The sequence below is a fragment of the Arachis hypogaea genome, chromosome 20 (assembly GCF_003086295.3).
Source record: "Arachis hypogaea cultivar Tifrunner chromosome 20, arahy.Tifrunner.gnm2.J5K5, whole genome shotgun sequence".
Lineage (NCBI taxonomy): Eukaryota > Viridiplantae > Streptophyta > Magnoliopsida > Fabales > Fabaceae > Arachis > Arachis hypogaea.
Window position 1 is genome coordinate 140,130,545 of NC_092055.1, and position 16,348 is coordinate 140,146,892.

A 16,348-nucleotide genomic window follows, 5' to 3' on the forward strand; every position below is an offset into this window, starting at 1 on the left:
TCGAGTTGCTCTAATTGTCCACTGTGCCTGTGGACTAAGTCTAGTATCTCTGTTGGATGGGGAAGTTCCTCATTCTCGAGCGGGTGGATCTCTGATTGGATTCGCCAAGGCTGAGGGTTTCTAGATGTTCCTTCTCCGTGAGGAATATGAGTTCTCTCCCGAGGGGGGGGGGTATTGCAAATGTGAGGTCATCACGGTGGGCTCTGGTTCTGACTCAGATGCCATGTGACGTCTTCGTATTGGCCATCCGCCATTATCAATGGTTGAATCTTCGTTCCTCGGCAATGGCGCCAATGTTCCGAGGGTTATCTGAAACGTTGATTTGGGCTTGAGCCTGAGGCTCGCTCCTTCTGAGGCAGCATCCGACTTGTTTCGGTGCCGATGTGCTGCCATCCGAGTTCCTCGTGAAGAGGAGGGGGAGGGAGTAGTAGCTGCAAGAGACTCCAATGCTTAAGCTAGCAAGGACTTTAGGCAGAGTTTTAGTAGAATAGAATGTGAATATACCTGAGGAGTGTCAGTGTATTTATAATAGAGTTAATAACCACATTTTGGAGTAGTCCCTTTATTTTAGGAGTTTGTTAGAATCTATCGTTTAGTGGAGATAGAGATTGTAGGAGAGATTTGTGGAGGCAGTTACTTATTTGGATAAGTGAAACTACTCCTTATCGTCGTGTCCGACCTCTTTAAAGAGGTTGGGTTAATGGTAGAGGCTACCCTTTTTGGGTGGGTATTTTGTCCTTGTTGGGCCTGACTTTATATTTTGGGCCAAGGTCTGAACATTAACCATATTGTCCTTACCACTATTATTGTCATAACTCCTTTTGCTGTCTCCAATTTTCACCTGCTATAGTTGTACCTCAAAAGTGAGAAGGTTTCATCAAGTTTAGGATCGGATTAAAGTCTAAAAATTAAACTGATAAACATTTAGGACCAAAACTTAGTTAAGACAAATTCAGTTTCACCCAATCCTATATACACTCATATTCATATAACTTAATATCTGTTCCAACTTCCAACTTCTCTCCCACCGGAAAAAAAAAAGGAGAGGAAAAGGGAAGATGGAGGATCTAATTTCAATATTTTACATAATTCAATTAATTTATTCAATTTTTTCTAAATTGCACGATGACCCCTTTCGGATACAAGTTACAAGCACAAAAAGACACATTGTGCCCGTAAACAAAAAAACTCCAAATAAGTGTGGCAAACAAGTCAAATTAACAATACTCTTTTTTTATTAATTTTTTTTGTCTTATGAATTTTATTAATTATTTTTTTTAGTTAATTAGACATCAAATTATAATTTTTATTTTAATTAACTTGATAACAAATTAACAATACTCTTTTTTCCAAATTTTTCTAAAATAAAAAAAAAATCTTTATGGCACCACGCAACTTGCTAAACACGCTTTTAAAATAAAATCCTCCACATGAAGTGATCAAACAAGATTTATGTGTGAATGATCTCATAGTAGACATAATATATGATAAAAAGTTTGGATCATTTGATCCATGTAACCAACCTCATCTAGTAAGATCAAACTGCTCATTATTGTGTTACTCGAAATTACCACATTTTGATAGTGGGTGAAAGTGAAACAACTGAATATGCAACTACTAGAGTCCTTGGAGAATAATAATCTTGGGTCTACAATATTGCCACAAAAGAGGGGAAAAGAAAAACGCAAACCTGATTGCCAAATCAATGCACATCATTGCATCAATTTAGTCACATTTCACCTACTGCAACCGTGCAAATCAAGCTGTCCTCCTACGACACAATTATACCTTGTGAAGAAAGGCTTACCACAATTTTGGGTTCGACAAATTCAAAATGCAAAACAATTCATAAGCTAGGCATCAGTAAGTTAATAGTAACAAGTATTGTGTTGAAAAACAGGAAAGCTCATGTCATGATCTTGGCCGATCTAACATAAAGACTATCCACAACTTTCCCAATATTGGAAATGGTTTCCAAAGTTGCAGGATATATGGCATCTGTCTTGGGGTCATCAAATATGATGAGGCATCCGGCACCTTGATCTAATGTCCCAGCGAACTTCTTGTCCAAGATCATCTGGGACAACTTCCGCTCCACGTGATCAATAGGTAGTTCAATGAGCTCCGCAATGTGTGCAATCTCAACTCTTGAGAATGGCTCGATCAACCTGCAAAGATTCTGCTCGAGAAGGGTATCATACAGGGATTGCAAGTGCCTATGAACGATTGGGTCTTCCTCCAACTGCACCTTGTAGTCTCGCAGAGTAATCTCGAATAACTTCAGGGAGCGCTTAGAATGAGCATCTGCAACAGCTTTCATTGCATCCAAGTCAGGGCCGACATATTGCAAACCAGCTTTAGAGGATATGATTCCACCAACGTCATCAGCTTGATTCACCATGATCTTACATAACAACATGTATTTCAGGCTGAAAACAGCCTTTGGATCTTCAAGTGCATTGAAGGATTCAAAGGCTTCAAAGAAATAACTATATGCAGTTTTATAATCCTTCTCCTCAGCATGCAGTATTCCACTCTGCAGATCTATGGCACCTTGCTGTGCCGGCGGCACATAAATAGCATTTGCAGCTGTTCTTGCTGCTGTGAGTGCAGCTTTTGCCTTTGGAAGGTTCCTTAATGAGAAGTGTAGCTTGCTTTCCAGCAAGTCTATGTCTACAAGTAGAAGCTTGTCATCTAATCTTCTAACCTCTTTGACCAAGCTGGAGAGTAAAGTCAAAGCTTCTGAAAACTCCTTATTTTCCATCAGAAGTGCTGCAAGCCTTGCCTCAACTCTCTGCCTCAAGAACGTACGCTTCTCAGCACGAGTCCATTGCACCATTTCTTTGCAGAGTGCAATTTGAAGAGCAGATGTCCCTGGAATTTTAGCAACTGCGTCAATTATTCCCCTGACAATCTTTGCAGTTTTTGCCTTAGGGATCAAGGAGAAAAAGGGCCTCAGTTGTGTGAGAAGGCTGCGCAGATCCTCCCCCCTATTCTCTTGTCTTAGAAGGTCAGTAAGGTTTGTGATGGCCTGCTCTTTCATACGCAAAGCTTCGGATGAAGAAGAAGGATCCTCGAGTACACGGTAAAGAATGGAGATTGCTTCAGATGGGTTTTTGGCCTCCATTGCAAGAGCAAGTGACTCAGTTGTTGCAGCAAGATGAGATGAAGCCATGGCTCCGGTTTGGACAAGATCCTGCATGAAAACATTTATAACTTGAGTGATGGGAGTAAGAAGCAAAAGTTGCAACTACTTTTGCTTTACTATCATATTTAATTTGTGAGTGAGTGAAAAAGCAAGTAGTTGCAAATCGAATGGGTTTCAATAATTTTTAAGATTTATATAAGCTACCTGTCTGAGCCTTGCATGACTTGTTTGGTTAAATTTTCCATTCTATAAATTAAATTGGTTACAGCAGTGAAATATATAACTTTTTAGTCAGTATGGTCCATGGTATTATGCCATACAGCATTATCGGCCACAAATCAGACTATAAAGAACCACCATACCTAAAGCGTGGCAATTGACAAGGCAGACATCATTGTGACATTACAAGACAAGTTTTCAAATAAGAACAGCCAAAATTTCTCAAAACAGGTGGGTTCAGCTAATGGCAGTTTTTCAAATTATCATAAAGTTTAACCAAATGCAATATAAAGTATCATCACAAAAACAAGGTCAAATTACACTCATGATTCACCCCCTCAAGGTTTGATAAAATAAAACCCAACTCTCCTATATTTCTAAAACGATACATTGACCTCTCCTGAAATTTAGGTAATAATATTGTCCGTACTTTGTAAAATATGAAAAGGTTGGTGTCATTTGCACTAATAAAATAAAAAAATAAAAATCTTTATCAGAAAATTTAAACTCACAAGAGATGAAGACTGAACAAGAGAAGTTGTCATATCCCAACCCCTTACAGAGAGATGATGTGAAAGGAGTGATGGAACTGAGCTCAAAGTAAGATTAAAAAAAGAAAACATATGGTTGGTTACGATGTGGAAAAATCAGTCATTCTTACAGATTCCATTCTACAGTGATTTTCCCTGGAGTCTATTCTTGTTTTTATCGAATATGGATGAATAATTAGGAAGAAGTTTTTATTACTGCTATACTTATAACGACCAGCTTATTAACATCAAGATGACTACAATGTAAAATAATCAGCTGTTATCAATCCAGTAGACATACTGGTAAAATGATCATGAAACACCATACTGATGCCAGACTAAAGCTGCTAAGCAATTCTGCAATGGAAGCACACCTCACTGATTGCAAACACCCTAAACCATACTCATAAAAGGCCCCTCCATGGTATATGACAAAAAAAATATCTTTTCTTTTTCTCTAAATGTGAATAATACACAATCTATTTGTTCAAAAAATACGAGTGACATAGAGTTGCCTTTCATGCGCATCTAACTCTGGATCCTTCATCAATACACGAGTGACATAGAGTTGCCAAAAAAAATTGGGAACAAAATCAGCAGCATAATCAACATGTAGAAAGAAAATATGCAACAAGAGCAGCAACAATAGCACAGCAACAAGAAACAACACCAATTTAACAATTTCAGAAGCAGTTTTAACAATTATGACAATAATCACAAATAAATAAATAAAAGAAAATTCAGAACCACTAAGTACAAGAAATGTCAACATTCATCCTTACGATTTAGACAACACTTCTGTATGTGTCACTAAATTTCCGTTTCTATTTCACAGCCATTCTAAATTCTTAAGTATAATCAAATGAAGCCAATAAACGCTCAAGTAGTGGAAACATGAACAATCCCAAAATTATGAAAAAAAAAAAAGCGAATTTCCCTAAAATACAAATGAATAAATACAAATGAATAAATAGCTTCATGAAATTTCGCAATAAAAAATAACAGGGAAAAAATGCAACCTTGGGGTCGGTGACGTGGGTGTTCTTGCGGATCTCGGACGACCGTAGACAGAAGCTAAGGAACGGAACGGACGGAGCAATAATGAAAGGCAACAACCTGAGACAGAGAAGAGCGGTGAAGAGCACGAAGAACAGCACTGTTGTGATGGAGCTCGAGGAAAGTTGGCGACAGCTGGTCTCCGATGCAGAGAAACAGAGGAGGGAGGGGGATGACGGACGGGTGAAGTTGGTAGGGTTCGGATTTATAACTTAGGCGAAACTAAATTAAATAGTCAAACAAGGTCAACGTCCATTTTGCCAAGGTACACACCAAAACTTAGAAATTTACTTCACAAAGTAACAGTGTAAATTTATCTTAATTTACATCCGATCCAAAATATATATTGGGCCTATGAAAAATTGTATTATTTGTGTGATTGTGTTTAGTTTATATTTTATCTTTAGTATTTTTGCATTGTTTTGTTACTAAAAAAATTAAAATAAATAAAAATAATAAATTGAAAAATAATAATTAAGACAATATTTAGTTATATAAATATTTTTTCTTTGCATTTTATTTTGCATTTGAACTAACATTAACTAACTTTTCATTTTTTTCACTAAAAGTATTTTATCTTTAACATTTTTCAAATAATTTTTGTCTTAATAATTTTGCATAGCATATCATGAAAAAAAAATATTTACTTAAAATAATACAAATTTACTTAGTACTTATTTGAGCGCCATTATTTTGTTAAAAAAAGATCTTTTTCAATGAAAAAAAATCTTTTTTTTTATTTTTTAGCGTATTTGACAAATTTCTAGTAGTAAAAGTAAAAGCACTAGAAAAAAAATATCCTTTTTGAGAAGCTGTAATTTACTTCTTTTTTTAAAAAAGATTTTTTTCCTTAAAAATAAGATATTTTTCATATAATAAATAAACAAAAAAAAAATTTTATATTGTTATACCAAAACATAATTGATAGATAACAAGATCTTTTTGCATAGACATCTAAACACAAAATTACTTTTACTTCACCATAAGATTTTTTAAAAAAAAAAATAATTCGAAAAAAGATATTTTCTTAGAAGTTTACCCAAATAAACTCTTAAAATAAATACAATAAATAAAAATATTTGTCTGAAATACTTTAAATTCAGTCAATTGTTAGATGAAATAAACAATTCCTTAATTAGTCACCAAAAAAAAAAAACAATTCCTTAATTAGAACAAGGTTGTTGTTTATTTATCATTTTTGAATATAGTGAAACAATTTATGTTCCTTAATATAGTGACATGTTTTTTATGCTGCAGTGATAGAGTAAGAGTACCACAAACTTTTTGCATGTATTAAAACTTTTGCTGAAAATATGAGTAATTACCAAAATTAAATAAAAAAAGTTGTAAATTTGAGTCATTATTTACACAAATATTTACAATTTATGTGATGTAAAAGTGAAATATACGAGCTTTAAAATTACTACGATATATGATACTATATATATATATATATATATATATATATATATATATGCATATTAGTTTAAAAAAATTATATTTTTAGGATGAAGTAATGTCATTTTTATTTATTATTTCAACAACCATGTCATATAAATACTATGTCTTATCATCAATTATATTTTATTTTATATAATCAATTTGTTTATAAAAAAATATTTTTTTTATTTTTTTTATTTGTTTGCATTCTATTTATATGTTTGCATATATTAATGTTATTTTCATTCTTTAGATGTTTGGGATATAAATTGATATTTTTTAATCTTTACTTAAAATCTTTTTTTAATTTCCTACCATTCTTTACAGTAATGTGTTTTGCATTCATTAATTCTTAGAATTCTAATTTCCTACCTCTTGCATTTTTTTTTTGTAAATAATTAAAAAAATGAATGAATGAAAATGAAAAACATATAAAAATGTTATATTAAATTTAGATTGTTACAGGTTACATAATGCCGAATAAGGGAAATAAAACAGCAGAAGCCAATCAACCTTCGAAAGACAACTTAAGATGGTCTGATGATATGGATGAAGTTTTGCTAAATGCATTAGCAGAGGAAGCATCGAAAGGTAATAGGCATGATGGCTCGTGGACAACTGAAACATATGCCAATGTTGTGAAGACTTTGAGCATAGCAATAGGCCCTCACATAACAAAGAATCACATAAAGAATAGAATGAAGACATTGAAAAATCATTTTGCTGAGGCATATGACTTATTTCATCACTTAAGTGGATTTGCATGGAATCCTGTAACTAGAAAGTTTGAAGTTGAAGAGGAAGTATGGCAAGACTTCATTAAGGTATCTTAAACTTTACTTTTATTACTTATACTTTTGATGAAGTTAGTCAACGAATAATTTAATAAAACTTTTTTTTAAATATGCTTAAAGAGATTAATGATGTAAAGTATGAGTAGTTTTTATTATTCTTTTACGAGATCATTTATTTATATATTTTTAAAAAGAATAATATATATTTTTATTTATGACATTAAAAGATAATAAAAAAGAATAAATTCATAAAAATAAATTCAAAAAAATAATTTTTTTAATGAAAAAAATATGTTAAAATTTTGAAATATAATTTGGATAATTTTTTTATTAAAAAAATAATTTAAATACATTGGTATATTATAATTTATATATAATATAAAGAAGGGTATTAATGTAATTTCACTTGGTTATGATTTTCTCTCTTTTTACTTTTCCTTTCATCCAAACACAAAAAAAAATTCCTTTTATTTTCTTTCCATTCATTTTCTCTTTATGCAAACAACATAATAGAAAATCAACTTTTTCTTTCATTTTCTTTTCTTCTATTTTCTTTCTTTTCATTTTTTTTCCTCTCATTTTCCATCTTCCATCCAAACAAAGTGTTAGTGTTGTTTGCTCCCTTCTCTTTATGGGCCTAGGTCCTCTCACATTTATAAATGAATAAATAAATTAATTATTATCTCTTAATTTTTGATTTATAGATTGAATAGGAAAATACTATGAATAACTAAAAAAAATAATTAATTAATTAATTTTTTTTAATACCAAAAAAATTTATCCCTTAATTTGTTTGGTGTCTTGAAATAGTTAATTTTTGAATGATGAAAAATCATCATCATTAATTATATTATTAATCAAAATTTAAAATCCCACTAAAACATGAAAGCCATTCATAGAAAGAAACGATGAATCTTGAGGAGTACAGTTATTATTACATACATAAAAGTACCTTTTGAGAGAGACAGTACTAATAACGGTGGAAATAATTAAATTATTTTTATCTATTACATAATAGAATTTGAATATTTACCTAATGTTAGCAAAAGTATTTTTTTCTACATTGATTATTTAAATAATTATTAAAAAAATAATATAATTAAATAATTATATAAAATATTTTATATTATCAGAACATTAAAATTAAACTATTATTTTAACTATGTGTATAAATTAAATATGTATATTATGTATTGTTATAAAAAGAAATCAGCAACATAAGTTAATTTCATTTTCTTAGTACTTATTACTTAATCTAATTTACATGGGCCTACATCTAATTCAAATCTTAGTAGTTAATAGATTATTTTATCTACTTCTCCTAATATATTAAAGCTGGATTCAACTTAAAATGATGAGTTTTTGTTACGTATTTAAATATTTTTATCAACTAAGTCTAATTAAATTTGTTTAAATTTAAAAAAATTCCTTATACATAGAATTAAAAGTGAGTCTAAGTCAGTTCATAAGTTGGCTCAAGCTCGATTCGTTAATAATTTGATAAGTTGAGTTCGTGAGCTGATAAATCGAACTTGAGCTTAAAATTAAACTCAAATTAAATGAGGCGAGCTTGAGCTTGGATAAGCTCAGCTCATTAGCTCATGAGTCGACTCGAGTTATTAAATTATTAATACACATATCCTATATGCATTTAATTTATTTATTATAGGTTGAATAGATGATGAAGTAGAACATGATAAATCTAATTAAATTATCTAGAATAAAAGAGAATAAAGAAGACACGTTTATATATATTAATATTCTTAATTATTTAAAATTTTATTGTTATTTTTTATATATAATTTTGATGTAAGACATAAATAAAAAATTTACAATTGATAGATAGACAATATATAAAATTGATCTTTTTAAATATATATAAATTATAATTTATTGATATAGAATTATAGATTATATTCCTATTATTTGAGTCAACTCGTGAGCTCGAGCCAACTCGTGAATTTTCGACGAGCCAAACTCAATTTTCGTGAGTCAAACAGCTTAATTTAACTCGGGCTCATTTCGACTCACTTCCAACCCAGTTACACATATGCATATTAGTTACACACTTTTTTTTACGTAAAAAATAATACCAAAATTTCTTAATCTTAATATAAAAAATTATTAATTTTGATATCGAAATTTTTTCAAAATTTTAAATTTGATACCGTACTTTTTATTTTATTTTTTGTTTCTTCTTATTTTTTTTTCTTTTTTCTTAGTACATAATTTGTGTTTTTATTATAAAAAACGACAAACTAAAAAAGAAAATAAAAAATTGTATAATTCTTTTTTTTTCTTTTTCTTATTCTTTGTGTGATATTTTTTGTCTTTTTTGTTTGTTTTTATTTTTTTTAGAAGATAAAACAAAAAAATTATTAGAATGTGAAACAAAAAGAATTATAGTACGAAGAAAAAAATGGAAGAGGAAGAGGAGGATGAGGAGGATTATTGGGAAAAAAACTTAAAATAAAAAATAGCACCGAAATTTTTAAACCGCAATATATGAATTTTTTAACTTTGACAATAAAATTTTTTAACTATAACACATAAAATAGGATGCTGAATTTTTTTTACTTCTTATTCTTCTTCTTTCTTCGTGTAGCATTTTTGTGTTTCTATTTATAAATTTATGTGCTTTTCATTCAATTTTATTTGTGTTTATTGTAAAAAAGAATAAACTAAAAAATAAAAAAGTGCATAATTTATTCTTTTTATTTATTTTTTTGTTTGATTTTTTTTATTTTTTTTTATTATTTTTAGAGGATGAAATAATAAGAATAATGAGTGTAAAATAACAAAAACTACAAAAATAGAAAGAAGAAGGATAATAAGGAGGAGGAGGAATAGTAGTAATATTAGTAGTTTAGAAAAAACATAACATAAAAAACAGCAATAAAATTTCTTAACTACCGATGTAACATGTTTTGTTTGTGCTAGAAATTAACAACTATTAAATTTATACTTAACAAACTTAATTTGGTCTAGTGGTTAGTTCATTATATACTTATATAAGTGTTAGAAAGTTTGAATTTTTTGTTGTACATACAACAACAAATTAACTAGCAATAAATCCTTTTAATTCGCGACTAATTAGTTAGTTCTTGCAATGGATACCGTGAAAAAACATTAAATATAAATATATAATGTGTTAGATAATCGTTTCTATGAATTTTGAATATTTGAATCCACGACCCTACTTATTGAATTTTGTATGATATCTACTTGTCTCGTGTATTTACTAGAGCTTGAGCCTTGCAATATGCAAATAATTAGTTGAATCATACAAGCCTTTAAGTTAAGAGGAAGTATAGGGAGCTAATGAAGTATTTGTACAATGTGTACAATAGGAGTTTAGGGATATTCGATTCAGTAGGATATCAAATGTTTATTATCCCTGGTAATCGGATGGTTATTCTGGATGTATTGTGTTTGAGAAATTAGTAATATTTTATTCTGGAGGTTTATTTTTAACTCATATTGGACCAAATAAATAACCCATTATACACATTGTACAAATACTCTATTGGCCCCTAGCGGGATTCTAAGTTAATGGTGAAAATTCAGGTACTATTAATTTCAATTTCATGTGAAGTTAATAGATGATAGTTATTAAATACTGGATAGATTTGACTAAATTATCATCTAACAACTCTCAACTATCAATTTTACATGAAGTTAACTACATCTAAATTTTCACCATAATTAATATCACTTTGCTTAAAATATTATGAGCAATTCTTAAGAGAAAATATATTTAAGAAAAAAATATATACGTACATGATACGTGTAAAGTGTAAGAGTAAGACATTGTGTTAACTTCTACGTTCAAATTATTCTATGAAAGGAGAATTTTGATTACACCAGGTTTCTTTTTCATTTAATAAGAAAAAAAATTAAATGAGTTGATATAATATCATATATACTTTATTTATAAAAAAAAAAAAAAAATAAAGTTGAAAGCACACAAGTATTAAGCATTCTTCCCTTCTAGTTTTCTCTCTAACTCAAGAATAACGTTGATTTCTCTTGAGAAAGGTGAGGGAAATGAACAAGAGAGAATAGAAAGATAAAAGTAGTTAAGTTATAGATGAATGTCATGTCAAGTAGTATCATTCTCTAAGGTTTAGTAAGTTTTCAAAAGCAATAAAGTAATTATATTACTCCTAAGCAAAGTTGCATCATGTAAGTGAAATTTGGAACAACAAACGTGCACTTGTAACATATCAATGTCATTCATTTCAGTAATTATATTACAGATGAACCGAGAGTGAATTGAGCAACAGTTTGATACGGAACTGAGAGAAAGCGAATCGGCTTATATATTACAGAAAATTGAGAAAAAATGAAAATGAAAAACAACCAATGGACAAATAAACCCACGTCGGGAAAATTTAAAAAAATAAACAAAAAAGCAGAAAAAACACTATAAAAGCACTTGAAAAAGAAGAATAATAACAAACTTATTTATATGATTTGACTCAATGGTAGAGCTTTCAGCATTTTTACCTGATGAGCCACATTATCCAGAAACCTTGCATATGATATAACTGCCAAAACCAACATCTTTGTATAGCAGCAATTCCACAATTGTTTGGCCTCTTGAATTGTTTATCTTTCTAATAATAGTAACAATAACAAATTCTTATGATCCTCTAGCTCATTTGTTCTCCAATTAAATCCAAACCTACAAGGAGAAATGACACTCCTTGGAACAATAAGTAGTAGAAGTGCATCCCTTGTGCTTATAACAAGCTCCTAAATGCAGCAGTGAGCAATAAGAATGCAAGTGCAAGCTCTTTCTTGTATATCTTATTCATTTTCTTTACAGGTTTTATAGCAACACTTTCTTGGCATTTCTGTATTTTGTTAAGATCAGAAAGTCCACTATCAGAAGCTCCTCTGTGCAGTTGTTGGATACAAAACATAAATTATATAGCATTTTATGATGAATACATATTCTAACTAAAACAAAAGAAAATCGGTATTCATAAGGAACCTAATTAAAAAACATTAAACATGAAGCCAGAGTCTATAAAATACAAAAAAAAACAAGGCACTACATTAATCATAAGAGATTATAGGCTTGGCTTAATTAACCGCATCTCAGACGAGCAACTTGGAAGACCAAAGTGCGAGGGTGAAACTAAGCTTTCATGATAGAGTTGAAAGACCCTTGTACATGAGTGCTGAGTTAAAGGAACAAGTCTGGGCATGCCATCATTGGAGCTGTTAATATTAGGAAGATCTATGCTGCCATCTTTTAAGTTACATAAAACAAACTTGCCACTCGGAGCAATTGCAAGGAGAACATCTTTCAACATGTATATAGGCTGTAATGCAACGCATGAGGGACTATGAACGAGTAGCGGGTGGTGGGGGATTGTGGTCAATTTAGTCCAAGACTGAGGAACTCCATAGTCCTTCATGAACCAGACAGTCCAATGAGTTTTCTTAGTCTCATAACAAACAGCAAGACAATCCCTCAAGATACCCAATTTGGGTTCCATCCAGAGATTATCATCTGAATCCCTGCTGGGAAGGGAAAACTGACTATAAGTCTCTTTGACCAAGTCAAGGGAAATAACCTTCACAAAACTACTATGGCTGTAAAGAAGCCAATTAAGAGTGCCAGTGCCACTTAAATAAAGCCCTGCAAGACGCTCCAGATATTCCCCGGAATGAAAGTCAAAATAATTATGGGGGAAATCCTGGATTGTTCTCCAGGTAGAATTTGGGCCGAATGTAAACATTCTGGTGGTGACGGGTTCGCCTGATTTCTTGCTCACAGCAGCCAAGAGCTTATACTTGTCATTGACATGATCATAACCGAATCCGCAAATGGAGAGGACACCTCCAATTTCAAGCGGCTGAGAAGTGAATCCGGTGCAGGGGTTCCACAGCATGGCACGATGGCTTATTATGAATCCATCCTCGCCGCGCTCTTCATCGTGCAAGCACAGCAATCCATTGCAAGAGCCAATGATGATGCGGTAGCGTCGTCCCTCATAGGAAACTACTTTAGTGGGTTCCTGCGGACGGTTCTCCATCACAGATCGTACGGAGAACACTCCGATTTTGGGGTATTCGCAGGCTCGGGCAAAATAGGCAATAAGTGGGTGGGTCAAGGCTGGATCCACCGCCATTGAACGTCGAAGGTGGTCCTTGGCAAATTGGGAACTGGAAATTAGGGTTCTCCATGAACTGCAGACGCTGTTCCTTAATCGAAGGAGAGACCTCGCCGGTATCCTCAGCAGGATTTCCGCTATGAGCTCGTCCAGAAGGATAGGTGGTGGTTTTGTCGTGACACAGCGGAGCAGTTCCGGCCACCCCCCGGTGGTTGTGACAACCTTCCCCTTCCTCGGAACAGCAGCATCATCATCATCATCATCAGGAATCGGACCCCTCCTCATACGTACGAGGAAACTCCACAATACAGCAGGAATAAGAAATCAAAAACAATATAATTACTAAAATTCAAATCTCAGCGGTATTGCCATTTAATTTACAAAATAAAACATACATGGAAATTCTATAAAAGAAGAAAAACAGAGGCCAAGAGTAAAACAGAGGTTTACCTAAAGGAAGATGGCGCCGGCGATGGTGAGAGAAAGCGGATGATCTGCGCTTGTGTTGGAGCTCCAGATCTGTCCGATGTTCAACAAGAGGGTTTCAAATCCTCGGCATCAGGAATTGATTCTTAATCTAATCTGTCGGGGCCCACATCCAGTTCAAATCTCAAGTAGTTAACTACTTAGGTTGTTTTTGTGGTAGATGTTACAATACTCCTTTGATGGTTGGAGTTTTAAAACTCCATATATTTTTAGCAAAAAAAATATATATACCATTAAAATTTAAAACTCAATTCACTTTGAAAAACTATAAACATATTAATTACAACTTGTAAAATATATTTTTAATAAATGATAATTATAATTACAATAAAAAATTTAATATGCTCTATTAGTATATAAATTATTAAATTAGTTAATAAAATCTAATTAATTAATAATTTTATATTTTATTTATTTTAATTATTTATTTAAAATTATAATTTATTTCATAAATCTTATTTAATATATTATCTTTTTCTGTTCATTAAAAATAATGAGTTTGTCCACGGACAAACTTATTTCTATTTCTGTTCAATTCGAATTGTATTAGTATATTTTTATTTTTTATTAATCTAATTTTATTCACATATTTAAATTTTAAAATTATAAAATTTTCTATTTAAAATTTAGATAGATATAATTTAAATTAATAAAAATAAACGTATTCGTATTATTTTTATTATTTTAAGCAAAAAATATTTCTAACTATATTTTTTAGGTAAGATTTATTAATCTTTTTGGATATTATATATTTATATATACACTCTAATCTTTTTACAATAAAAGTAATGTGATTAAATTTAATTTACTTAGATGTGGTTAAAAAATAATTGAATAACAATGTACCGTAAAAAATTGATATTATTAAAAGATAAAACTAAAATTTATTTTTATGTATCGTTTTTGTCCCCAATATTTTCGTATTTAAGTCTCTAACGTTTCAAAAGTCTCAATTTTGTCCCGCCATCAATTCTGTTAACAAATCTCTAACGCCAGGACAAACTTAAATAGGACGATTTAAATGTTAGGGACAATTTTAGGACTTACCTAAACGTTGAGGACAAAAATGATACTTTACTCTTTATTAAATGATATCAATTCAAATTAGAATTTGATTTTTAAATAAAAGAAAAAAAAAGAAAAATTTTCTGCAACGAAAAAAATATAAATAAAAAAAGGTGAATGATAATTAAAGTGAGATTAGGGTTAGATAAAAATTATATAATTTGTTGTTAGATTGATTGTTTGAACTTGTAAGTCGGTGTTAATTTTTATAAGGGCATTTTTATCTTTATAAAATTATCTATAAGAATATTTGATAAATTAAATTTTAAAATTTTATTTTTTAATTTATTTAAACAAATTTAATCCTAAAATAATTTTTATTGTTTAAATTTCTAATTTTTTGATGCATATAAACAACGTCAATACCAAAAAGATATTTTTATCTTTTTATTAATATTTAAATAAATATTTTATAATTTTTAAATTAATTTTAAAAAATATAATTTTATCTTTTTAGATTTAAATATAATTTTTTATTTTTATTCTTTTTAAAATTAAATTAAATTTTTAATTCAAATTAAATAACTTTAATTTTAGGGCAATTTACATAAATAAATTGTTACACTTTTAAAATTACACAAATGCATTGTTTCCAAAATGAAGACGCAAATACATTATTTCATATATCTATAAAAACCGCTACTGTTAGTAGCGGTTTACATAAACACAGAATCCGCTGCTGCCAGCCGCGGATTACGTTCAAATGTAGCAGCACAGAAACCGCTAGAGCCTGTCGCGGTTTCTATTTGTTTGGGGCGGTTTCTATTTGTTTGGGGTTAGTCATAAATCGCTACTGCCAGTAGCGGTTTATGTGAATTGGGACACGTGTGTAAACCGCTGGAGGCAGCAGCGGTTTACGTTGAGAGAGAAAGAAACGAGTTTGTATTTTTTGCAATCATATGATTTATATAGATAAAAAATGAAGTAATTTTTAAAGAAAAAATGTATGCTTTAGTAAATTTTTTACTAAAAATAAATTATTTTATCACTCATGAGTTTTAGAAGGAATGAAGATGAAAAAAAAAAAAAGAAAATTAGTCTTAGTTTATATATTTTAGTATTCTGTGAGTACTCACTCTTTGATTTGCTATTTAGTCTCATTTTAATAATAAATACAAATAAAAAATTATTACATGCATATTTATATTTTTTATTTTATTCATCAAAATTATGATGCTATCACTATTACTTTTATCCAATCAATCAACTATAAAATATAAATAGTTTTTATTTTTTGGTATAAGACAACAAAGTTGCACAAATAAAAAAAAATCATTTAGCTAGAACCTCAAATGCAAATTAGCACCAAAGAACACAACCTCCAAACTCTCCGAATCTCCTTTGAATGGTTGATATAAACAAAAGAGAATGAAGTGATTTTTTAAGAAAAAAAAATATGTTTTAGTGAATTTTGGCTAAAAATAAATTATTTTATTATTTATAAATTTTAAAAGAGATGAGAATAAAAAAAATTAGTCTTAG

At 30.2% G+C, this 16,348-nt stretch overlaps 3 protein-coding genes across 3 annotated transcripts; 1 reads left to right on the plus strand and 2 right to left on the minus strand.

Annotated features, from left to right (window-relative positions):
- Positions 1 to 1,527: 1,527 nt before the first annotated feature.
- LOC112782453 (26S proteasome non-ATPase regulatory subunit 11 homolog) lies at positions 1,528 to 5,242 on the minus strand. The gene is made up of 2 exons (XM_025824836.3): positions 4,917 to 5,242; positions 1,528 to 3,196 (listed from the first exon to the last, which is right to left on the minus strand). Exon 2 carries the CDS (start codon positions 3,173 to 3,175, stop codon positions 1,907 to 1,909), a length of 1,269 nt encoding a protein of 422 aa, XP_025680621.1. The 5' UTR covers positions 3,176 to 3,196; positions 4,917 to 5,242; the 3' UTR covers positions 1,528 to 1,906.
- A 1,624-nt stretch (positions 5,243 to 6,866) lies between these two features.
- On the plus strand, positions 6,867 to 7,226 carry LOC112786531 (uncharacterized protein At2g29880-like). Its single transcript, XM_025829901.1, has one exon. The coding sequence runs from the start codon at positions 6,867 to 6,869 to the stop codon at positions 7,224 to 7,226; it is 360 nt and encodes a 119-aa protein (XP_025685686.1).
- A 4,745-nt stretch (positions 7,227 to 11,971) lies between these two features.
- Positions 11,972 to 14,002, minus strand: LOC112782602 (F-box/kelch-repeat protein At3g23880). The gene is made up of 2 exons (XM_025825075.3): positions 13,766 to 14,002; positions 11,972 to 13,613 (listed from the first exon to the last, which is right to left on the minus strand). Exon 2 carries the CDS (start codon positions 13,598 to 13,600, stop codon positions 12,266 to 12,268), a length of 1,335 nt encoding a protein of 444 aa, XP_025680860.1. The 5' UTR covers positions 13,601 to 13,613; positions 13,766 to 14,002; the 3' UTR covers positions 11,972 to 12,265.
- Between the last annotated feature and the right edge of the window lie 2,346 nt (positions 14,003 to 16,348).